At 40.0% G+C, this 26,188-nt stretch overlaps 2 protein-coding genes across 10 annotated transcripts in view; both read left to right on the forward strand.

Moving 5' to 3' along the window:
* The window catches only part of plcb1l (phospholipase C beta 1-like), a 129,903-nt gene extending 124,046 nt beyond the window's left edge, over positions 1-5,857 (forward strand). For 7 of the 8 annotated variants that reach the window (XM_079643457.1, XM_079643456.1, XM_079643459.1 and 4 more), the window contains one exon: positions 3,697-5,857. In XM_079643457.1, coding sequence (XP_079499583.1) covers positions 3,697-3,924 — 228 coding nt within the window. In that variant the 3' untranslated portion in view covers positions 3,925-5,857. The remainder of the gene's footprint in view (positions 1-3,696) is intronic. The other variant, XM_079643463.1, reaches the window with a different exon arrangement.
* A 4,163-nt stretch (positions 5,858-10,020) lies between these two features.
* plcb4b (phospholipase C, beta 4b) overlaps positions 10,021-26,188 on the forward strand; it is a 66,568-nt gene continuing 50,400 nt past the window's right edge. The window contains exons 1-2 of one of the 2 annotated variants that reach the window (XM_079643132.1): positions 10,021-10,394; positions 14,632-14,677. The gene's annotated coding sequence lies outside the window, so the exon portion shown is untranslated. The remainder of the gene's footprint in view (positions 10,395-14,631; positions 14,678-26,188) is intronic. The other variant, XM_079643133.1, reaches the window with a different exon arrangement.

Genomic DNA, 26,188 nt, shown 5'->3' on the forward strand with positions numbered 1-26,188 from the left:
GAGAGAGAGAGAGAGAGAGAGAGAGAGAGAGAGAGAGAGAGAGAGAGAGAGAGAGAGAGAGAGAGAGAGAGTGTGTGCAGATGACAGGTCTTCAGATATAAGGGATAGATTGAAAAGATGGCTGGATAACTGCTGCTGGTTGGTGTCCAAACAGAAACTGGACCACACACACACACACACACACACACACACACACACACACACACACACACTCACACACTGTTTGCCTTAGGTGTCTTCCAGTTTCAAAATGACAATTTATTATCTATCTATTTATTTATCTAGTTTTAAAGCCTCACAGCTGACCTCTTTACAGCTTGTACAGACGTTTTTGATCTCCCACACAAGAAATCAAACATCAGATGTAATGGTATGTGTCCACAGGATCATTCATTCCCACCCTCCCAGTCTTTGCATACAGTATGTAGGCAACTTCTGGTAGAACCATGCTGCGTTTAAAGTGATGAGGTGTCACTTTGGCCACTCCTCAATAAGTCTAACCCGCCACATCTCCAATCTCCCCAAAAACAATTACCAAAAACTCAGAAACTGCACGGTTTATTTTCATGATATAATCTCAAAAGTTTTCTTTTGAAATCCTCCAGCAGGAAGTGCCTCATTGCACGCCAATCAAGGGTTTCTAATAATGGAAAACGGCTCAACCCCTCACATCTAAAAAATCCCCTGTGGACACCTTTCATAATTAATCATCTTCTTGCTGCCAAACTCATAAGAGTTCAGATGGTATTTACCGATCAAAAAGCCATAGATTTTGGGGAAGCTCTTGAAAGATTGTGGCTCTATCTATCTGTTCTATAATCCTCCATGTTTGTATCACTCCTTGGGATTTTTCAAGCTGTCCGTTCATCATCCACCCCCCCGACTCTAACAGACGGTCGTTGGTGTTCGCCTCTGACCTGTTGATCACACGCACAACACGCACAGACATGCCCGCAGATTGAAACACGCACACGTCTGTCAGAGAACTGCATCTCTGCTCCCACCTCCTGTGCCCGGGTGTCGTCAGATGGGAGAAAGATGACAGCTTTAATGAGAGGGTGTTAGGGCCTCAGCAGGCAGGGTAAAGGCAAGCTGCACACACACATGTACGCTGCACACACACATGTACACTGCACACGTACGCTGCACACGCACACGTACGCTGCACACGCACACGTACGCTGCACACGCACACGTACGCTGCACACACACATGTATGCTGCAGCGCTGCACACACACATGTACGCTGCACACGGTGTACATCTAACTCCTTCAGCCTACTTTCAGCTATAGAAAACATCCAACTATTCAATTATTCAGCTTTTTCAGGACATTGAGGACTTTTTTGTTTATACCTTTTAAACTTTTCTTTTAAATATTAAGCCTCATCACTATTTGTCCCACTCTGCCAGCTTTACATTTCACTTTCAAGGTTTCAATCAAATGTTATATGTGTAAAATTGGATTGAGATACGCTTTCTGCAAGGGGAAAATGCATTAAAAGAAGAAAACTCTCTCTATTTTTCAAGCATATTACTAGAGGCTACAGTAAGTATGATACGATAACAACTCCTTCCCAATATCTTTGTTGTGTTTTTTTTTCATTACATTTATTATTTATTCAACGAGATATGCCCAACTGCTCATTTCAACAGTATCAAAAACATACCTTTGTCTTTTGTTCGGTGTTAATTTGTGGTAGAGGTCATAGTCATACATGCATATATCATAATAACCCTCAGAATTTAATATTAATCCCATCCTAGCAATGCATCAAAGTGTTGTGAAGGCAAGACCTGTGTACCAATCAGGTTCTCTCATCTTGCTCTGCAGTACTCGTAAATGAAAAGGATATCATCTCAAAATCTAGAGTGGGGAGGGCAGAACATTAGAAAGTATAGAGAGCAGGATGGCGCTCGTTGACCTTCATTCTTCCTTCTCGGCTCATCGAATTTGATATTTTTTTGTGAATAGGTCTTGAGCCCTTCAGGGCTTCTCTCTGCAAGCTTTGAATTTCATGGCCGCTGTATTGATTGGAGGGTAGATTTAGATGAGTTCATCAAAAATAATTCAGCTTTCTCTATCGGAAGTTGTTGCAGAAGTGCGTACGTATATGTCTCAAACTCTGATTTACATCAATAGATGCAGCCTTGGCTTTTTCCTCTGTAAGTCAGCGATGCATTTTCTATTAAGATTTTTACGTGTTTACTTTTGTTTGAAGTTTGGTGTGAGTCTGAAATCTATTCGTTGAACAAAGACCCCTCTTCTGATAGGATCCAAGATAAATCCTATCAGAACTCGCAGGTATTTTCGATCTCTCATAACGCTGACTGTGTTTAGCTCCGAGACTCTGACACCATTCATCTTACCGGCTTTTCTTTTAATTACTGCTCTCCCATGGGAGCCAGCCGGGTAGTTAAACTGAGAAATCAGCATTACAGCAATTATTGGCTCACAATGAAATGAATACAATCTTGTCATCTGTAATCATTTGGGGCCTCTATGCCTGGGAGAAAAATAGCTTCTCTTTTCTAGTTATACGTGATGGGAGGGGGGTCGTGGTACCTGTCGGTTTTATCTACAGTTTATTTGTAGTCTCAGATGTTAGTTATCCAAAAATAAATATTCCTAATCATTGTAAAACAGTCATAGGAAAATATGACAGGCTTTACTCTGCCCTAGCACTTGCAAAACTAGAATGGTACCAGAAAAGCGTACAATTCCTCAAAGGCCAATGGTGCATTCAAATGCTCCTGGGATAGTCCAATGTCCCGAGTAGTTTCTCCGACATTTTCAAGGAATTTCCAAGTTCGGAACACATTTTTCAGACTTTTCTGAATGCACAAAAGTAGCATGAATACAATATTTTAAAAATCATAATTCACCTATCCACCTGGTTATATGGAATCGCTCCAAAATGTATTGGTTCTTCCTTGGTCCATAGTAGATCCTTCCACCAGTTATCATTAAAGTCCGTCCAGTACATTTTCCATTATCCCACTGACAGAGAAACAATGAATCTCCATTTTAAGCAGGTAAAGAATCTGATATTTCCCTCAGGAGGGGGTAGAAACCAAAAATAACTTAAATGAAAGTAAACACTATGAAACATAACTGATAGCAGGATGAAGCAATTCTTAAAGTTATTTCCAAGGATACATTAGTATAATGCACAAACTGTTAAAAAGTGTCAAGAAAAGCAGGGTCTTACAATACTTCTAATAGATAGAAAATATGATGTGTTATTTAAAATGTACTTTGTTCACGATGTTCCTGGACTCAACAGGTCCATCTCATGTGGTTGTTACTGAGTGTTTTCGATGACGGATTGTTCACGTTATTCTCTTCTGAGAACTGCTTGTTGATTCAAATAAATAAATTAAGCAGTTCAAATCTATAAACATTATGTACTCTGGAAAAGTCAAGTGACCATGCTTCATGAACAATCAGACCGGGGGAACTTTGGCAGTACTGTAACTTTTTTAACGGGTGAAAGAATAACTTAACTACATTTTTCAAAACCTCTGCAGGGATTTGATGTTCTAAAACGTTAATTGTGTGAAAATATTGGCAGAATGTGCTCTGTTTTCTATCTTTGTGAACATCTTCAAATAAATATATCCATAACAACACATTCCAAATGACAGTTCTGATCTTCCACTTGTATCTTATCTCTTGTTTGTTCTTCCTCCACAGCTGCAGAGCGATCTGGACCAGGAATACCAGGACAAGTTCCGCAGGCTGCCTGTGGAGATCCAAGAGTTTGTTCAGGACAGCAGCAAGGCCAAGCTTAGCGACGGCGACAGTGTCCATGGAAACCTTGTTGCGTCCTCAACGACAGAGAAGCTGAACCACAAGGCGTCGCAGTCAGAGGACGACACGGAGGAATGCTCGTCGGAACGAGTTTACGACACGCCCCTTTAGAGATTCAACCTCGGTGATTTGCTTCACACTGGGACACTGATTGATGGATGTGTTTGTGACCGCAGATCTAGGATGAGACTGGTCCTAATTTTAACCAATGGGAGGATTAGATCAAATCTGAGCCTGAATTGGTGAGTAGAGGTCTTCTCTGCTCTAATGCAGTCTTGTCCGGAAAGAAGATGTTTTGTGTAAATAGTCCCTTTTTGTGTATTTATATGTCCCCTTTATGTTGTCGTCTCTTTCGGTACGGCCACAGGATGTGTAACAAAGCACTAACTATTTGCAGGAAATAACTTACTTGAACTATTGCACAGAGATAGTAGTTTCTTTTTATTATTTTGTATTATCATGATATTGACAGTAGTGGTGGTTAGTGAGGTGTTGTGCCATGGTTCTGAATTGACTTACAGTACAGTGGAAATGTCATTTAAATAGTCACCTTGTACTGTACATAAAACCACTGCATAGTCAGCCTTTGAAGCTTCCATCTTTATACGATTTAGATTCACTCTTACTTATTTGCACTGAAGGCTCCCTACGTAACTTTGTAACTCCTTTACTTTAACCCAGAGGCACTGGTGGCTTGCTGGTTCTCCATTTTGTTCTCACAGAACTTAGCCTATGTGTTGCTGCTATTTCGTTTTAAAACCCATCACTTTTTAAAATGTTCACTTATATGGCTTGTCTGATATTTGGCATGGTGATATAATGCAGTGTCATTCTTGTTTTTCTTTGGCTAGTTTTTTAACAAGTTTGTGAAGAGAAAAGAAGTGAAGAGAAAGTGTGTTGTACAGTATCTGCATGTCATTGAACAACTGTAAATGTTACAGTAGCTTCGTAGCAGAGATGTTTAATAAATGTAAATCTATTTTCTCGGAAAACATTTAAACTAAAACCTGCAAAATGGTGCACTGTGGCTTGATCCGTCACTGTGGCATGAGCTGGACTAAAATAAGTAACAACACACCCTTTTGTTAGATGGCTCAACTCAACAGGTTGTGCATTGTATTCTTTAGCATTGTCCTAAAACAGTCAAACCAGGATATTAAACCGGAGAAGAGGATGCTGCTGTAGTTTTATAGAAGTGGCCCTCCTGGTTCCTGGTACTGGTTCTCTGTGTACCTACAGAGGAATGTGTGTGCAGTTCCCCGGACAAAGAGCAGATGCCCGTGACCACAGGAAGTAAGCTGCCCACAGGCATTATGCTTAATGTTAACCCACAATTGGTAGCTCTAGTTAGAAGTGAGGAAATAGTCCAGTTACATGTGAAAAAACTCCAAAACGCTCAGTTAATATCTGTGAAACACCAGTGTTTACTAATCTAACGAGTGACTGGACTATTTCCTCTTTATGTAACAAACTGTGCCCATTCAGTAACCATGAGGAACTGTTTTTTACTGACTTCCTTACTGTCAAGTGCCATTTAACTCACGGGTCATTTGATATCAGATCATATTTCAGCTGAAAAAAAAGAGTTGAATGTGAAGGATAACCTGACATGTAAGTACAAATACTTTCTAAAAAGACGATATTGATGTGAGAGTCCTGTGCCTTTGAATAGGTTTGCCTTGTTTGGTGTTGAATGTGTGAAATGCTACATTGTTTAAATCGCCATTGTATTATATGATATTATATTATATGGAGCTGTCTGATATTGAATAGACCGTGTGCACTTTTGTGTACAGTACCACTACTGAGTAATGCTTGTGATGAGCAGTGTTTGACATGTGTCTCATAAGAAACGAGAGACGTACTTCCTTCTAGTCTTGAACCACTTTAGGATAGTCCAGCCCCCCCCCAACAACTTATGTGTATGCACTCTGGAAATGTAAATGTATGTATGACATTAAGGATAAATCCTGAAGTTGATAAAAAAAATATATAGTGTAAAGGGAATTTGCCTGTAATTAAAATAAATGTGGCTATTATTGTACTCTGCTGGAGTTGTGTCTTTTGATTTGTCCTTGACCCCTAAATCTTTTTCCCTAATGTGATATGTGTTGTCATTGTCATTCATACATCATTGTATTGTCTTTATTTTCTTAGCTTTTCATCTACCTTGTTGTATTCAATTATCAAACAGTACCTCAGAAGGGCAATTATCTCATCCATTCAGTTCTTAAAGGGGCCCTATTAAACTCAGTTTCAGGATCATATTTGTATTTTCTGCCTCTACTTTGACAATGTCAGTAGAGGTCCCCACCCCCTCCAGCCTATCAGGTACAATGTGTTGGAGAACTAGCAAATAGAAGCGTACGTGTTACACAGTGATGTCACTATGTTACAGAAGTAAACAAAGGGGTCAAATGGAGGCGGGGGGGGGAGTGTGTTGGCGAGAAACTCCACAGGGATGTTTAGCCTTTGTAAAGTACAGACCATTTACATGCACAAAAACCTAAGCATAATTATGTTCCTTTAATTGCCTTTTGCCCTTTTTATTTTGTTTCCCTTTTACTTTTTCACTTTGTCGATTTCTCGTCATACTTTATTATTTTACTTGATTTGAGATTTCAATATTAACCTTCAGTCTTAAATGGTGGTGGAGAAGGAGATTAAGGGGACCATAGAGACTGAAAATGATGAAACTGTAATGCAAGAAAGCAGATCACCAGATCCATAGAACACAGAGTGTTTGGCAGCATCTGCGGAGCCATTGGCATGTATGTTCTGTGTGTTCTGTAGGCGAGGGTATATGCAGGGACCTGCACAGGTACGGGCTAATGTTGCCCGGGAAACGGCCGAATCAACATGATAAACCCACAATTAGTATTGTAGCGTCTCGCTGCGGGAAACACACTTTGTCAGCGCTGTCATCTGCCGGCTCGTTAACTCAGTGTCGGATTTTGGAAACTTGATTTTGAGTTGTCTCATCATGGCAGTTAGGGTATAAGGGACAAACCAGGGGACTTTACTTCCTCATGATACCGTCGGTTATTTACAAAAAAACACCTAAATATAGCCTACTTGTTGTTATTGTGCTTCTGTCTTTCCGTGTCTTTTCATCTGTGAACTCCCTGGGCCGTCGCTCTCTGCCTCTCACGGGTGAACAGTTCAATGTCCCGCTTAATTGTAGGATTTCTGCCATGTCTCTACCACTTTAGTTTGACCATCTATGTTATTAAGTTATGGAATACTAAATAAATAAGTAATTAGATACCTTACCGTTACTGCGCTCATAAAGAATGATAAGAATAAGAATAATACGTATTTAACTGGTTTCATTAATTAGTGAGTTTATTTAAGCAAATTAGGTAGAAGCCCTATTTTATCAGAATGTCTGAAGAGGAGTTACAAAGGTCAAACTACATTAAAACAGGATTGTCCCCATGTTGTCTTTAATAGTTACTAACATTAGATATTTTAATGAGATATGGACTGCAAAACAAAACATTTCCCTGGTTTTCATTTTTAAAATCAAGTCACCGAATGCAAGTAGTCCTCTTAGCTTATTTTGTTATGAAATGTGAATGACTGTTCAATTTAGTTGATGTAATCATAGATTGGTTTCTTTTACATTTAAAAACAAGTTACAATTTTCAAAAGGTCTTATGTTTTTTTTTCGGGGGGAGGCCCTTTTGCCAGTTTAGAGCAATAGCCCCTCCAAATGTCTGTGCACGTCCCTGGGTATATGTATAGTATTTATGTCACACTCAGGCAGGGGGAAGTGGGGAAAGCTTGACGACCTACTTCTATCATCTCTTTGGTAACAGTTTCTTGGAAATAACCGTAAAACGAATTACAACACCTTAATGGCTAATTCACTAGTCACTAATTGTTAGTGTTTATTTCACCCTCATATAAACCCTAATTTCTGTCGATACAAGACCTTTTTTATTATAACTAAACAAGTGAGAATACAGTGTGTTGACATGCATGTACATGTGTGTGGACATGTTTATGTTATGCATCCTGTCAGTAAAAAGTCAAAGTAATTTAGAAAAAATCCACATGAGCTCGAGCTATATTGGCCATTTTCAGGTTCATGTGTCTTCATCTTTTAATGTTCAAAATGTCTTTATTTTACTCATAATGCCTGTGCTCTTTCCACCCTCTGTCTGAAACCAGAGCCCAGTCTGCTCTGATTGGTTAGCTGGCCAGCTATAGTGCGCACACACACACACACACACACACACACACACACACACACACACACACACACACACACACACACACACACACACACACACACACACACACACACACACACACACACACACACACAGTATGTCTGCTGCCATTAGTTTGCTTCGATCAATGGTTTTTAATCCTTGACATATTTTTAAACATGTGAATATTCAACATGTTCTTGTTGTGTTCTTTTATCACATTGTATTTTCTTTGTAAAAGCATCATCTGTCCTCATAGCTTGCCTCTATGTGCCTTAGATTGTGTAAAATACTTATATGCGTCTGCTGCTGGTGTGTGTTTGTATTTTCCAGACAACATAAGCACTTTCTCAGTCTCTGCTCCCCAGCTGAATCCCAACAGGCAACAGGAGATAAGACAAGCCAGGTCGCCCATAACAACCACTGTGACCACTCAGAGACCTCCGTGCATAACCGCAACTAGGAAGTGAGCTAATTAACCCGGAGTTCAAGGCGGAAGGAGAGCGAATTTTAATAAGATTCTCCTGGTTATATAAACAAACTCCAAGGAATATTATCACCCCGCGTCTGTCCATCTGCTGCAGGGAAGAGGAAGAGGAGGAGGAGGAGGAGGAGGAGGAGGAGGAACTGCACTTTAATGAGGTACACCAGGACAGCAGAAGAGGAGAGGACCACAGGGTGCTGCCTGAAAGGTACATTAAGCAAACACATACACACACAGACAGACATGTACATGCACAAAGACATATTATCAGATTTGATGTAGTACTTCCTGAAAGGATCTTCACTGACTACTTTCATTCATTTCATTCCTTCTCCACTTTGCCCTAAATATTCTAATGTAAACCTAATCCTGTCCTAATCCTAAACCCGAGACATAACCCAGAAGTAATGCTAACATTAAACCTTACCTAATCTATTCTGGGTCAAATGTTGATTGTTATTACAGCATTATCATTAAACCATGTCAGAAACCCTAGAATTGTAGATGGATGAGGAAAAGCACAGTGCTCTTTCTTTCTAGAACTACTGTCCCAATTGTTACTAGACAATTTAGTCTTAATGAGCACAAAAGAGGAAAGAGCTTGCACATTATTTGAGGGATTTTCTTTGTAATGTTTCAGCAGGTTAAGTCTACTTGTGTATTCTGTGGCACAGGGATTGGGAAACAATGCATTAATCAAGCAGGAGTATAATTAACATCTATTAGTCATTGGGGTTTCCACTTAGCCTAAGAAAACGGTTGTACAATTTCTTTTATGGCTCCAGATGTAGTTTGTTTGTCAGAAAAATTAACCCAGATGAGGTCATCAGGGTTATTTTGGGTTGGCATAACAACTGCTTATTAAGTAATTAGGAGTGTTGAGTTTCAAATATACAGCATTTGACCTTGCAGGGACTGTCTATTATCTAAGAGACTTTAAGTTAAGATAGCTCTGTCTCTGCTGAATGTGTGACTTGTGAGAGAAAGATTTAATAACTTTATTCTCCATGACTAAATTGCTAGCATAGCAATAAAAAGTCATCACCATCCACCCAGTCCACTTTATTCACATCCAATCTGCAGCTTTTAATATTTACTCTGTCCATCCTGACAATTAAATAAGAATGGGTCAAATAGGTCACAGAATATTTGTTATAAAAATACAAAATAGAAAAAACAACTTCAACCTTAGAGCCTAACTCGAGGCTGAATGGCTATATTTCATTGAAAGCCCTTATGGAACATCACTACAATAAGTCTGATATTACACATATAGGCCTACTGTATGATATTACACGACGTGATGCCATGGATAGAAATAGAATAAAGTGCAATGAAATCAGTACTGTGGCTCAGGGTCAGACACAAAGTAGCGGCTAGCCTCTGTGTGAGAAACAGAGGAGCATTACTGTGACTCTACAAAGGGAGGAGGGGGAAGCAGTGTTTGTCTTTTTATCAGCGCATGGTGGCTACTGTAATCAGCTGTTAGAATAGCAAAAGCAGGGAGGAGCTGGCCGGGAGTTGTTCTGCTGGATGACTCACTCTGTCAACCAGAGGCACACTCATTCACTCGTTTGCGCACATTCGCACACACATTAACGCGCTGACACGTTTGGCGGGGGGCGTGCTGCAGCAGTTGAAAAGGGGTTCCTAATCAAACCGCACCAGAGCCGTTCATTCTCCACTGGAGGGCGAGTGGTACAAGAACACCGGGACATTCCGGCGGCACGGAGACAGAGCAGACAGGCGCAGAGAGACGGGATAGAGCAGCAGCTGGAAGACACAGACAGGTAGCCACACACACAGAACATCCCGACCCGGACTGCAAAGCATCTTTTCTTTCCACCGTCGGATTAAACCCGTCCCCAACACCGAATCACGTAAGAAACAAACAGTCAGTTGTCTCTCATAACGAAATATATAGAGTAACCGTACTGTTATACACTGGCCATACTGTTTAGGTGCTTGACGGAAGCAGGACCTTTTTTCATTTGAACTCCATCACGCTAGCTTTCAGAGGCTCGCTGCAAGTCCTGCTCTCATCATTCAGACATCCTCTCCATGCTCGCTGTCTCTGTCACACACACAGCTGGAGACAGTAGCTTTTTTCGCTAGCTAGCTAGCCAGACGCATTAAATGGACCTTTTAGCAATTTGATATCGAATTTACTGTTGCTTTGCCCGGCACTGTGGCTTCTCTTGCAGATAAATACGATACAGCAGAGAGCCGCCGCGGCTTGGTAACTTTGTGACGGCAGGGTTATTGATGTTTCCGACGGCTGTGAGGCTAGCCAGTGCAGCTAGCTCTAGCGGGACACATCAGAAACAACCGGCCGATAACAGGCACACTCCACACTGCACAGGGGCCATAAAAGTCAACGGTCTAACCGACACAGCCTGGCTTTTATGTCTTTATAAGTGTTTGTACACTTCGGCTTGCTGCACTGTAGTATTAGCATATTATTACCTGTCAAATAATCTCGATAAAATGTTAATTAAATCTGTTTAAGTGGTACATTCAAAGACTGCTATTCCCAGTCGTGCAGGCAGCCAAGTGAATCTGTGAGCTGCAGCTGCCATACATCCCAGACAGCAAGGTGTCAATGCTTCACTGTCAGAACCAGAAAGTCCTAGTTCTTACAGAAACCTCTATTTTGTGTCTATTTGAGTCTTTCTTCAATGTTATCAATCTTCAGCCAAGAAGTTATATCAATATTATTTTTTTGGTATTAAGTCTACCAAAAAAAAAAAGTTTTCTGTGAATGCAGTCTATTTGCCTAAAGTAAATGAGTGAAAATATGTTAGATTTTGGTGATCACACCAAGGTTATTTTTTTGGAACTTCTCATCCATTTTCTTTTTATTGGTGAAGAATTCTTTGGAACTGGCACAGATGACAGGTTTCTATTTTCAAAACCTGTTTTATCACACACACCCAGAAGGTGTTATTTGTTCAGGAATAAACTATGGGTAACTCGGTTAGCTTATTTGTAGAGCAAATAGCCCATGGTGTTTGATTTTTATTAAAGGTTTTGCTTGTCTTGGCAGCTTTCAAAAGGAATTAATCAACTTGTGTTGCCTTAACGAGCTTGTACGGCTATTCCACCTGTTCCCAAATACATTGAGAGACGCATTTGCAAATGAACCCTATTTCCTTCCTGTAAAAGGAGCACAGGTGTTTTCCAGTTTATCTTAATGTTGTTTGGCCACCATATCTAATCTCAGCAGGCTTTGTGTCAGGGACCGCAGTGTGTTATTGTTTATAAATGTAAAAATACAGAAGCTTGTCCCCCACCCCTGCCTCCAAAGTGTGTCCTCTGCTGCCCGTGAAAGATCACAACTATTATGCAAAGGAAAAACCAATTCTGCTCTTATTGACATTGCTGTTTAAATGCTTCACTGGTGATTACCGAGGCAAACAGTGCCCTCCCACATACAGTAACAATCCCTTACCTGTAGCTTAAACCCGGACCCTGAAGCATTTTGATGAATAGCGCAGGCTTAAGAAGCTTAAAGGCTAACTGAGGTGTGCAGGTGTTTTTATTATTTTATTTGTTCAGGGCAGATGACATTGTAAATGCTGTATCTTTGGTGCTCTCAGTGTTCAGTGCCTTTGATGGAATAATAACGGGCTGCAGAACAGTCAGTGCTATCCTTCTGTATGTTTATTTGGTAATAAGAGGGCAACAATTATAAGGGCCTTAATTATAATCCCTGCTATTCGTCAAAAATGGCATACTATAATCATGATTATCAAGCTATTAGTTTAGATGATTTTAGGGGAAATAAATAACTGCTAGATTTTGACTAGCTATGACTGGCACACTTTTAAGAGTTTTCATGGCTTTTTTTTTTTTATACCTGTGTGAGGAAGCTAAATATTACCCTCAATCTTGCCGGTCCCAATATGTCAGTTGCATACTCTGTGGGCTTGTTTGCCATTTTGCTCTTAGCCGAATGAAATAACCTGTTCTTGTCAGGACTCAAGTGAATAGCATTGTACGTGTACTCTGTGTAATGCGGGCAGTGAGGATGAAATTGAATTTACTGTTCAGAATTGGATAAATTGAAAGAAAATTGCTGTAACTTGTCCAACGTCTCTGTGCATTTGGCAATACATATATTTGTTCTTTTCTTTGAGTCACAGAGAGGGGAGGCACGAAACTAGATTTCAACGTTTGGATTAAATGACACTGTTATGGAGAAGGAAGAAGGTACAACAACATCCTGTTTGGCACACACCTGCCAAGCCTAGCATTTATTACAGATTTAGGGTTTAAAAATGTGACTATAGATACAGCATGAGACACACATTGACGAGTCTTATCTTTTTGATCTTTGTGTCTCTTAGAGTGTAAGGTTTTTATTTGTGTTTATTACACAGTTGAGCATTAGCCAGCTTCGTATTAAACTATAAAAAGTTGTAGGTTTATTCTAGAGAGGGTATGTCTGCAATCCATCCCCTTACCTGCAATTGTACTGTACACCTCAACTGCTTGATTTTGTTCTGAGGGCTGGTTTTCTCTCTTGCTCGTTTCCTTATTTAAAAAACATTTAGCACTTTTTTATTCTTATAATTAGGAGGATTTGTTCTTGATTAGCTCGAGTGTCTCCAGTTTGGTAGCATGGTAGGCCTCCACCATGAAAAGATTTTTTTTTTTTCAGAATTGCAAAATGAACTGGTGCAATAGTCAAAGGAAGCACAATATTTGTTTGGCCAACTATGTGATAAATTACCATATTGATGCAGTATTGTAGAGCTGTGGAAATATCCAAGCCTACAAAAAGTATACTACAGACTTCACCGAAGATATTTGTTTGTTTGGATCCTCTCATATATAAATACATATTTATATTTTATTGTTATTGAGAATAATAATAGGAATATTAACAATTCCTCCAACGTCGTAAGTAGGGCTTAACGATTCATCGATTTTAAATCCAAATCGCAATTTGAAATTATGCAATTATTAAAGTATTTTAATTTATATATATTTTTTAATTCCATAACGGAGCAACCACCACGAAACCCAATCCCCCGAGAAAAATAAAAGTATGCTTACTAGAACTGCACGATATTTTGCAATATGACTTACGATTAGGCCTGCACAATTTGGGGAAATAATCTAATTGCAATTCTTTTTGACGGATATTGCGATTGCGATTCGATTTGCGATATTTGCTTTTAAGCGACCCAACAGAAGTTTATTGTAAAATGCGGCCATATCTCTGGCTAGGAAGGTTGTATCAACATGCTCCCATCTCTAGCACCCCCGCAGCCCGAGCTACGAGTGAAAGAAATAAACTTAGATGAAACTTCCGTTGGGTTGCTTTAAAGTCAAGCTTCAGTTTAAGATTCACCCTGTAATAGATGTAAAACATGTGATGGAGCATTACTAACCTGACTCAGATGGTTTGTTTCACCAAACCATCTAGGAAAAGCTCCATTGGAAGACATTTGGAAAAGTATTTCAAAAATACTAGGCAGGTGATTGGATCAATCTGTCTATCACCTACTATCATGGGCCACTTCTGATTGGTTAAAAATGACTGGCACATATGGAGCACAGCACTTCTGATTGGTGTGGATGACTGACACACAAGAAGAACAAAAAACAGAAACAATAAATAAAAATAGCAGGTTTTGCAATAAAAAATTTTTTTTGTTTTAATGGCATAATAAATCTATCCCTTTGTTTAGATGAGGTTATCAGGGATCACAGAGCAGATTCTTCTATACAAAGCTCGACAGTCACTTGTGGATGTCTGAAGGCCTCACAGAGAGCTATATTAATGTAGACGTCCAGACAGACACCGATTGACAGGCCTAGTGTTGCGAAGTATGTCAAAAACATGTTGAACACAGCCCTCCCTATGTCTGCCCTATTGTTAAAGTCTGAAATCTAGGGCTGTTGTTAAGCTGTTAGTCGATATTGTGATTTACTTGATGTTTTCCTTGGCAGGGGAGCAGCGAGATGTGGTATGTGCTCGCCTCTCTGTGTGGTTCCTACTGTACAACAGAGATTCAGACCTCCAGCCAAATAAGTCCAGATTCAAGCCTCCGTGATTCATGAAATGTTCTCCCCTTCTTACTGTATGTCCTTTTTTTTTCTCTGTAGGCCAAGACATGAGCTTCTCCCACTGAGCGTTATTGATGCTGAACTGGTGAGTTGCTGGGGTTAACTGCCTGTCACTCCAGCAAATAACAACACTTTTAGATTTGTTATGGGTTACTTTTATTCAATCCCAGTTACTGTCTCATAGCACCGCTGGCTACCATCTGGTAGCGATTCGATAAAAAATATGTTCCCAGAATTAAGTATAGAACAGGATACCTCTTCAATATGAGTTTTTTATTCCGCTGCATCCGGTTCATGATTGCATATTAATTACTTTAAGGTAATATATTAAAGTGTATGCTGTACAAAACATATGGCTTCCGCCTGCCTGTAGCTCTACCTGACATTATGTAACGATGTCTCAGTGTGTAATCTGATGTGTTTCTGGATACACAAAATAACAAGGGGGAACTAAAAAACCACACATATCTAGGATTTCCCTTCCATCTTATATTTTTAGCTCTCCAGCTCTTATTTTGCCTCTCGTCGCTGAGGTCTCATCAGTGAATATAGGTTGCCTTTTCCTTCAAAGTGTTCAACACTGCAAACAAGTTGCATCGAGAGCTGGAAACGACTGACAATTTCTTGGATTTGTGCTGAATGATGAAAGCAAGAGGAGCAATTGTTCACCATATCTTTCACACAAGGCTGATGTGCAGCGTTCTCCGATCCACAGCCAGACATCACTCATTGATAAGCAGGCCGCAGGGCTGCTGCTGCGGCTATACGCTCCCTAATGCCAAGCTACAAACTGTAATGGGACTGAGAGGTGATTGCTCTCGATAAAATGTAGTGTATTAATAATGTAATGTGTAGCACATGTGTAGCTGTCTGTTGGCTGGGTCCAATTCATTTTCAAATGCTTTAAGCTTCACTTTTATAGGAAGAGAGAAGTTTACTCTCTCATTATCCCAAATTCTATTTGCTTCATTGCAAGTATGCTGTAAGTACTTTAATATATGACATACAACGATGAATAGAACATTCTTTAAAAATACTGTTGTAGGGAAGATATTGTTCCAAAAAACAGAAGATGGCTTGAATCCAACAAGTGACCAACTTTCCATTTTAAACAGTAACATGACACTATTTCTATATCAGGGAGAACATCAGTGCGATAGCAAAAATAAAGCACTTAAGAAGCTTTATAAGGGCCCCTATTGTGTAGTATCACTGTGTCACCTTTAGATGCCTTAATGTTTAAACTGCTCTTTATTTTTCTCATACTGCCTGTGCTGCAGCACCTCTTTTCACCCTCAGTCTGAAACCAGAGCCCAGTCTGTTCTGATTGGTTAGCTGGCTGGCTCTGTTGTGCTTGGTCAACCACTTGGAGATGACCCGCCCCTTAGCCTATCACATACAATGTGTTGGAGAACTAGCCAATAGAAGCGTGGGTAATACATAGCGTCGTCGTCACTGTGTTACAGAAGCAAACAAAGGAGTCGAATCGAAACGTTTCAGGTTGTGTGTGTATGTTGGAGAGAACCTCCCTCTGGAAGGAACATTGGGATTTAAGCCTTTGCAAATATATATATAAATAAACCTATACAGGACTGTCTCAGAAAATTAGAATATTGTGATAAAGTTCTTTATTTTCTGTAATGCAATTAAAAAAACAAAAATGTCATACATTCTGGATTCATTACAAATCAACTGAAATATTGCAAGCCTTTTATTATTTTAATATTGCTGATTATGGCATACAGCTCAAGAAAACTCAAAAATCCTATCTCAAAAAATTAGAATAGTTCCTCAGACCAAGTAAAAAAAAAAGATTTATAACAGCAAAACACAATCAAACATTTGAAAATGTCCATTAATGCACTCAGTACTTGGTTGGGAATCCTTTTGCACGGATTACTGCATCAATGCGGCGTGGCATGGAGGCAATCAGCCTGTGGCATTGCTGAGGTGTTATGGATGCCCAGGATGCTTCAATAGCGGCCTTTAGCTCATTAGCATTGTTGGGTCTGGTGTCTTTCAGCTTCTTCTTCACAATACCCCACATATTCTCTATGGGGTTCAGGTCAGGGGAATTTGCAGGCCAATCGAGGACAGTAATGCCATGGTCAGTACACCAGTTACTGGTGGTTTTGGCACTGTGGGCAGGTGCCAGATCATGCTGGAAAATGAATTCCTCATCTCCATAGAGCTTTTCAGCAGACGGAAGCATGTAGTGCTCTAAAATCTCTTGGTACACAGCTGCATTTACTCTGGGCTTGATGAAACACAGTGGACCAACACCAGCAGCTGACATGGCTCCCCAAACCATCGCTGACTGTGGGAACTTCACACTGGATTTCAAGCAACTTGGATTTTGCTCCTCTCCAGCCTTTCTCCAGACTCTGGCGCCTTGACTTCCAAATGAAATACAAAACTTGCTTTCGTCTGAAAAGAGGACTTTGGACCACTGTGCAACTGTCCAGTGCTTCTTTTCCTTAGCCCAAGTCAGACGCCTCTTCCGTTGTCTTGAGTTCAGAAGTGGCTTGACCATGGGAATACGGCTATTGTAGCCCATTTCCCGGACACGTCTGTGAACAGTGACTTTTGATACCTGGACTCCAGCTTCAGTCCACTGTCTTTGAAGCTCCCCCAAATTCTGGAAGCGACTCTTCTTCACAATGCTGTTAAGGCTGCGGTCATCTCTCTTGGTTGTGCAGCGTTTCCTGCCACATTTCCCCCTTCCAACAGACTTTTTGTGGATGTGCTTTGAAACTGCACTCTGTGAACAGCTTGCTCTTTGAGAAATTTCTTTTTGTGTCTTACCCTCCTGATGGAGGGTGTCAATGACGGTCCTCTGGACAGCAGTCAGATCAGCAGTCTTCCCCATACTTGTGATTTAGTTTACTGAACCAAGCTGAGTGTTTTTCAAGGCTCAGGAAACCCTTGCAGGTGTTTCGAGTTAATTAGACGATTCAAGTGATTCGTTGAACACCCTACTAGTATACTTTTTCATGATATTCTAATATTTAGAGATAGGATATTTGAGTTTTCTTAAGCTGTATGCCATAATCAGCAATATTAAAATAATAAAAGGCTTGCAATATTTCAGTTGATTTGTAATGAATCCAGAATGTATGACATTTTTGTTTTTTTAATTGCATTACAGAAAATAAAGAACTTTATCACAATATTCTAATTTTCTGAGACAGTCCTGTATATAAAACAAAGCACTGTGTAGAGACAGATTTCACACATTGTCGTAAATACAGTATTCATCTGAGATTATCCTGGTGAAGAGCACGGTTATTTCCTTGCTACTTCCATAGATACATGGACACATAGATAACTCAACAGCTCTTTAAGAAAAATCCAGTAGTATTTATGCCTATCATCAGTTCAATTCATTGTAGGCAATATCATAAGTTATTCCCCTAATATATTTTTAGTACAGCGTCTTTCTCTTCTCTCCGTAATTGTATTTATTTGTGCTTATTTTTGTCTTTCACTGCCTTCTCTTAATTCCCACATGCCACAGGACACGTAACTCACATCTGTTTGTAAATATCAGATATTTGTATATGCCTTTCCACATTAATAGGTCATTGGTCATGACAAGCCTTTGATCATCGGCTCTTCTCCCTTTGGGATTTGTAAAACATTATATAACTTGGCACAGTTTTGTAGTTGTTCTAGGCCTAGGACCAATTCAGTACAAGAGGCAGTGACCGTAACACTTACTTGCTGTTTTCCATGTGGTCCTAAGGTGGCTGCATGTTAGCAAAGATAGGAACAACGGAAACAGAGTTCCCCTCTTCGTAGTCAATGAAGAATAACATGGCTCGCAACAGACACGGTTCATGTTTCTGAGCCTTTTGGTCATGGTTCCGTTTATCCCGACATCTATGTGGTACTTAAGAACAGCAGGCTCATCCAGTTATAGATTCAATGTTACCACAAATGAATCACCTTAATCGGATTTTCAAACGAGGAAAAAATGTGCTATTAGTGGCAGCAGCAGTCATGCATGAACCCTGCCAGTAACAGCAGCAGTCAACATACCGACATTATTTCCTGTTGCGACTGTTTGCATGGATCCAGCGCCCTGAAACACTGTCCTAACCTCAGCGGCAGTTTCAGACCTTGACATTCATTGAAAATATAGAAGTGACAGTCACTCGAGGCAGCATCCAGGCAGAGGAGGTGTCCCTTTCAAAGGAACTGCGCCTTTACATGTATTGCAATGTTAGAGAATATTGAACCTTCGAAAAAGGAAAAACCAGAGCACTTTCATGTTCATTTAAATGTGCGGAACAGCTTATTTTAAAATATAAAAAGTCAGAGGAAGAAGGGAAAGTTTTGAAACGTTTCTGATTTGGGTTCCAAACTTCAAAATGTCTCCCTACGCCTTAGTAACTCTAGTGGGTCTGATCTAGGCGTAACTTAATGTTTTGTAGTCAAAAAATACATTAGTCGTTATGCATTCTACTTGAAACCCTTAATCATCTTAAACCCTCTATCATTATCGGCTTCAAATAAAACACAGCTGATCCTAACCTGACCTCAACCCTAACCGCTCCAGATGATGTAATATTCATTTGACTGTGTTTTCTGCTTAAAGAAAGAGAGAGATCAGAGATGAGAGTGTCTTCACAGCAAGGGTAAGTGTGGCTGTAGGGGAACTATAATGACGGGATATTCTCTGCAGACTCTGAGCCAGCAAAGAGATGGAGGGAAAGAGAGGTGGAGAGCAAAAAGCAAAGCAGACAGAACGAGAGGAGGGAGCCGCTTACTTTCACACCAACAGATGGTATCCGCTATCACCAAGTCAATATTTACAGTTTTCTAACCAAAAATGGGCAGCATTAGTTGGGGTGATTCAGTAGCAGCCAGCAGGAGAGATTCCTGGTTTGTGTGAAAGACTCTTGGAAGAGTAAAAGCAACACTTCAGTGGTACTAATTGTTGCTCTGTTGTACGTGTGGCTCTCAAAGTACATCGCAGAGAGCTTTCAGCCACCCCTACACTCTTGGATTCTTCTCCTTCTCCTTTTTTAAATGCACACACGTTCGCAGTGTGCACACTCGCTTTACCCATGGCTCAATCCACTGTGGGGATACAAGTGAACGCAATTTGCACTTCCAATTAAACTGTCGACCTCTGCTCCAGAATGCAAAACTTGATTTTGTAACATCCTCTCCTGGATAGCTATTATTACCCAGTCAGCCCAGTAATGGATGGAATAAGGGCTGCGCGATACAATGAAGATCATTGAAGTCAGCAAAAATATTTAGTATATTTATTACACTGGAAGTATTTATTTAGAGAAACTAAGAAACCTTCTGAGACACTTAACGATTCATTTCTTTTTGTGTCTTCTAATTATTGAGTCATTTGACTGTACGACCTAAAGAGAACACATTTTAAACCTATTCTGATAAAAATATATATTTTACTTGGAGCAGGTGGTAGGTTTGGCTACAAAAAGAGTTACAATAATCGGAAAATCAATGCTGTTTTAAGCCATACTTATACAACCAATAAGCTACAAATGTGTCAAAATCGAAAAATATATCAACAACTGCCACTTGTATTTGTTAAAATGGGTTCAGCTTATTCACATTAAGATAGAGCAGCCTGAGAACAAATCATAGCAGAATATATTAGGCTGGTGTTAGCCTCAAGCATGCTGCTGTGCCTCTAACACATGACTCACTGACCAGATCAGATGACTAGATAAACAACAGGAATTTGACTTGTCTTGTTTTTTTTACAGCGCTGCTCTTATCTACTCCAGAGAAAGATGATGCGTGTGTGTTGTATGTGCAATAAGACCATCTTTAACCAGATAACATGCCAACACGATGATGTAACATTTAGCAGCTGATCTTATCCCTTATCCTGCTCAGTTTAGTTGAAATTCAGAGCATGGGCCAATTGAATATATTTTGTTATTGACTTGCATAATCTAGGAGAGACTGCTTATGCTACTATGCCAGAGTGGAACACTATAACGTTTTTGATATGGGCCTAATTTACATCTTTATTTGTCTTGTGTTTTGAAAGACTTAGAGGTAGGGTATGGAGAAACCAGCTCGAGTGCGCTAGAATTGAAAGTACGCAGCCGAAAAAAATCTGCCCCTTCCTTCAGACCTCCTTACAGAGCCCCTCCTCCAACACACACGAACGCGCACATGACCAATGAGGGCACGAGATAAGTTTGTGCACAGATGGAAGGCTGACAGGCAGGTAGGCCATCCAGTTATTTTAGCCGGGCCGGCTCAGATGATTGGTCGTGCTTTTTACAGCGCCACGGCTTCCACAGATGACATTTTTGTATGCATTTATTGTCAAAGCATTTAATGTATTCATTGCTATCGGGATGTTAAGAGCATTCCATGGAATATAACAAAGAGTGTTTCTGAAATAAATTACATACCCTACCTTTAAGTGGCTTTTAATAGCATTTATTGTTGACAATTTTTCGGAGACAAAACAAACAATTTTGAGGCCGAGTATAAACACAGAGTATAAAAGAAAAACAGTTCCCTCTCAGGGATTTCCGACCTGCGCCAGATATTTGTCAAGCGCCTGCAGACATTTTTCATGAGACACTTCTTGCATGTCATTTAAACAAACGTCAGGGCTTAGCACATGAATCCATTAGAGGGCTATCATAACAAACTGTGGAAGTAATGTAAAGTTTATAAAAGAGTCCCAATCAAAGCACATCATAAGAGGATTGTTGTAAATCTTATTTGGCGAGTGCTGGAAGACATTTCTTATGGGAAGTGACACATTTGACAGTTATACCACAAGAGATAGAACAGGAAATTATATTTACTGTATATATCACATATTATATATACAGTTTTTCCGAGCTCCACTTTCTTAATCCTGAAGGCAATTACTCAGTGAAATCCTCTCTAGCTGCCTTCATTGTCTCCGTACACCATTAGCAAGTGAGTCACGTCTTGTACAAAGCAGCTGAGATAAAGAACAGGTAATAATGCCTAGAATAAATATGAAGGAAAGGTGTAAAGTGGCCAGGCAACAAAGAGGAGGTTGATCAATTTACAACAAAGTGTATTAGTCTTGGGTCTCAACTCATTATGTTGTGTATGCAACCCCTGCTGATGGGGATCATGTATACAAGTTGGCAAAGATGGAATCATTGAGGAGAAGTACAATTGTATGACTGTTTTTTTTGGCAGTCAAATAAATTATAATTTGTTCATAATGCCTTGAAATAAAGCCCCTCTCAGACATGCACTTCATTAAGTAAAAGCACTGTTATCTTATATGACCAGGTTTCTGCAGAAGTCAAGACGGCAAAAGGTCAAGTCTTACATCAGTTTTTATTGAATCTTTTCAATGAATATTCAGCACTTCACTCGTCCTGGTAGATTTTTTCCCAGAATTCTCGGGGCAGCAAAGTCTCTTTGAGCAGCTGTTGGTCAGAAATTCAAAAGATAAAAAGATAAAAAGCTTACATGCCTCATTTTCTTTAAAGCATTTGTGTGTAGGATTTATAGAACCGCCTCCAAAATGGCAGACTCGCTAACAACACAAAATCACACTAGAAAGAAGCTGTTAAAGAATCTATTTGAATGGCTATTTCCTAAAAACAATGCCAACCATAAATGGTATCAAACAATTGCTTGCTCTTAATGAAAAATCTTTCTGGCTCAAATATAAAGTATATGACTGTCTCTATGTCGCCATTTTCCAAACCCCCACTAGACTCTCTCAGTCCCACCCTCCCTGTCATGTACCAGATTCCATAGTGTGAAATTACAGCATCATATGAATAACGTGGTACAGTGATGATGTTTTTTGGGTAGGCCAACCGGGATGTTAGCATTGCAATGTTTTACTTGATTGAAAGCAATGGGATTTTTCCATTGGATTTTGAATAATACAGAAAGCAAGATCTATGGTAAACACATATTTTTGATACTGACTCGTTTTGTTTGGCAAGATAATGCCTACATATAAACACCACTTTTATGATAGTTGATGTGCAATGCAATTTAGCAGAAGTGAAAAGCTAACGTAATGCTGTAAAGGAACTTCACACTACTCCCATGACTCAATACAACTACGCTGAAAGGGACTACTGTTTGGCGTGATGATGTTTAGTTTCATTTAGCTACTTCTTAGCAACTGTTGTCTGTTTTAAAGACTTCTATGTCGTTGAACAAAATGTGAAAATCTCATGAGCTTGTTTTAACCCCTGACCTTGTCTAGGGAATCCAAAAATATTGACTTTAAGACAAGGGAGCCCATAAGTGCTAAAATGCTAACTCATCTCCAGGTTTAGAACTCATTCCTGCACCACTCTCTTGATACAGTCATATTTCAGTAGAGTCATAATGAAATATTAATATATATATATATTACACATTACATGTCTGAAAAGGGCTATAGTAACTCTGAAGTCTTCATCATACCGTGTTCCAGGACATCCAGCGCACATTTAGCTCTATGATGGCTGTCAGTGTTGGCTGAGGTCAAGTGGTTTTTCTTCCCGTTGGTAATAAAGAACATGGAAAGTGCTAGATCCCGGACTCCACCAATGCTAATGTAATATAATTAGCCAATTAGCCAGCACATTGTTTGACGGGAGGAAGTGCTCTCCCAGTGTATGTGGTCTTAATTTTGTCCTTCTTAAGGACAGTCGTCAATCTTTCTGCCACCGGAAAGAGTGACATTTTCTCTGTTTTCACTCTAATTCACTGAGTAGAAATACTACCTCTCACTTTTTCTCTCTGCCTGGATTGAATTCTCTCTGGCTGCCTCTCTTTGGCCCTCAGGGATTTTCCTCCTGACAGCATCACAGAGAATAGAAAGAAATGAAAAGTCAAAGTGTATTTGATATGTCTTGGTGCATGTGCATTTCTCGCTCTCTCTCTCTCTCTCTCTCTCTCTCTCTCTCTCTCTCTCTCTCTCTCTCTCTCTCTCTCTCTCTCTCTCTCTCTCTCTCTCTCTGTCTGTATTACTGCATTGCTCCTCCATCATTCTCTGCTTCTCTCAGGACAGTTTTCCTTTAGTTTTTACATACCTATCTCTCAGTATTTGACTGAGGCTTGTTGCATCGTTTCATTCAATCCTTTCAAGCTGGTGCTGGTCTTTTGGTTGGTTTCTCGTTTTCTTTTTGTATCATTACGATTCAGTCTTTTGATGTTGATGAATGTTCATATTAATTGAATATTAAAAATAGCTAAACGTTTTTATATTTGAAGAGCTTTCAATAAGTCAGCAGTTCACTGCAGAAAATGGGACCAGCTGCAGAATTACATTATGCAATATTTCTACAAAATAGGGCACATAGTCTATGTATTCAACCAATGTCATGCCAAGTAAAGAAAAGGTTTGAAAAAACCAAGCTGATTACCACAAGATAGCGACAGACACAGAATATTACGCAGTAAAACATTTAAGTTGACATTTTGCAACTTCATTTCTTGCTAAAAGTTGCATGAGAGAACACCTTCCTGAAGGCTTTCGGCAATTTTACATTGTTGACAAGACATGATATAACCCATCGTCTACCAGAGCATGTTGTTTTTACATATGTGTTTGTTTGAGGATTAAACAACACATATTGTGGTAATTAGTGTGTTTTTGTGGGTATAGGAGGTTACATTTTTTCATTTTGTAGAGAGTGAGCTATCTAACTGTTTCAGTCTTTATGCTATGTTATGATAACTGGCTGATTGTGGCTGCTTCTTATGAAACATAATGACACCAGAGGGGTCTAAATGTTCTCATCTTCAGTCAAATTCAGTGATAATGTTGGTTTTCCATCACATAATCATGCTTTTAAAGAAGATATGGTGTAAGAATCAACCTCCCAATGTTTGGAACTCACCCTTCATATCTCTGGCCACAGAATCAGCACTATCCAATCTGGTCTGGTGTATCTACCTGACGCTCTCAGACACCCACTGCCCTACGGGACACCTGCACGGTATAAAAGAAAGCCGGGTCTTTCAGAGTGCTCCTGTGGTGGGAGAATTGGTGTTTGATGTCCCCTCCACAGTGACTCTGAAAAGAGCAATATAAAAGATTAAGATGATATCAGGGTTGACATGAGAGTTATCCTCTTAATACCCTAACAGGTGCTGTTCATGGCGGCAAAGCAGCCCACAGTGAGTCCTGTAGAGAGCTGGGTCGATACCCTGAGGCGGGGACATATGCTTTTAGCTCTTGATCCACCCAGTCACTTCTGGACTGGCTTATAAAAGGGGTAGCTGTAACCCTTCCATTTATCAGTTATTTACTTAAAGGTCCCCTATTATACTCTTTTTGATCAATATATTACAGGTCTCAGACATATACGAAACATGTCTCTGAAGTGTTTGGCTCCAAATACCAAACAGTTCATGCATTGTAGCATCCCATAAACCCCTCTGTTTCAGCCCCGTTTCAAAGGTGCTGATTCTGGGTCTGTTACTTTAGATGAAAATAAGGAGCCACTCCCCACGCCCCTCTGAGAGATATTTGGTTAAAAAGAACACAATGGTGCTCTAGGAGGAGATTCAGGTGATAAGGTGGAGGGTGTTACCTGGGTTGGTTATTGGCAAATGGTTACAAAAGCCAAAAAATCGTACATTTGCAGACAGGTTTTTCACAAAAGCACAAAGAGAGAAAATCTTTTTTCCTGAACATTTCAGAAGCTCTTAACGCAGAAGGGAAACATATTTATGTATAAAAGACATGAAAAAGTGGATTTTGCACAATAAATAAATATATCACACGAAAATAAACCGTATGCAACTTTATTTCTAAATGACACTATTCTACATGTAGGTGTTACAAGCAGGCTCGCTCTTGTTTTGTTACCACTTTTTCCCTGAATGCGTGTGTAAAAGTAAAAATGCGTGTTATTTTTGAACATGGCTATTCTAGGTAACGTGGATAATGTCACTTCCCCTGCCAAAAGCCCAGCGTGTGATACCAGAGGGTGGGTGGGTGTGTGTGTGTGTGTGTGTGTGTGTGTGTGTGTGTGTGTGTGTGTGTGTGTGTGTGTGTGTGTGTGTGTGTGTGTGTGTGTGTGTGTGTGTGTGTGTGTGTGTGTGTGTGTGTGTGTGTGTGTGTGTGTGTGTGTGTGTGTGTGTGTGTGTGTGTGTGTGTGTGTGTGTGTGTGTGTGTGTGTGTGTGTGTGTGTGTGTGTGTGTGTGTGTGTGTGTGTGTGTGTGTGTGTGTGTGTGTGTGTGTGTGTGTGGCTGTGTGTGTGTGTGTGTGTGTGTGGCTGTGTGTGTGTGGCTGTGTAACAGTGCTGTCCTTTTAACCAGCCCCCCTGTGTGTTCCTCCTGTAGAGCTGTCATTGGTTGAGTGATGATGGTGGAGCTGCCACTGTTCATAACATTTAAATCTGCCAGGCAGGGGTGAGATTACCAGCCCTCACCTGTTGCCCTAATCAAAGGAATTATTACTGCCCCGCTGGATGTTACTAAGAATAGCACAACCTCTAAAAATACACACATTCTCTAAACACACACTCAGAGTGAAAGGGTAGGGAGAGCGAGAGAGAGAGAGAGCCTATCAGGTAGCAAAGTACATCATTCTTTGTTTGATTTTGTGTAACTGTAATTGGACTATCCAGGAAGGGGT

This window comes from Notothenia rossii (assembly GCF_949606895.1).
Source record: "Notothenia rossii genome assembly, chromosome: 8".
Lineage (NCBI taxonomy): Eukaryota > Metazoa > Chordata > Actinopteri > Perciformes > Nototheniidae > Notothenia > Notothenia rossii.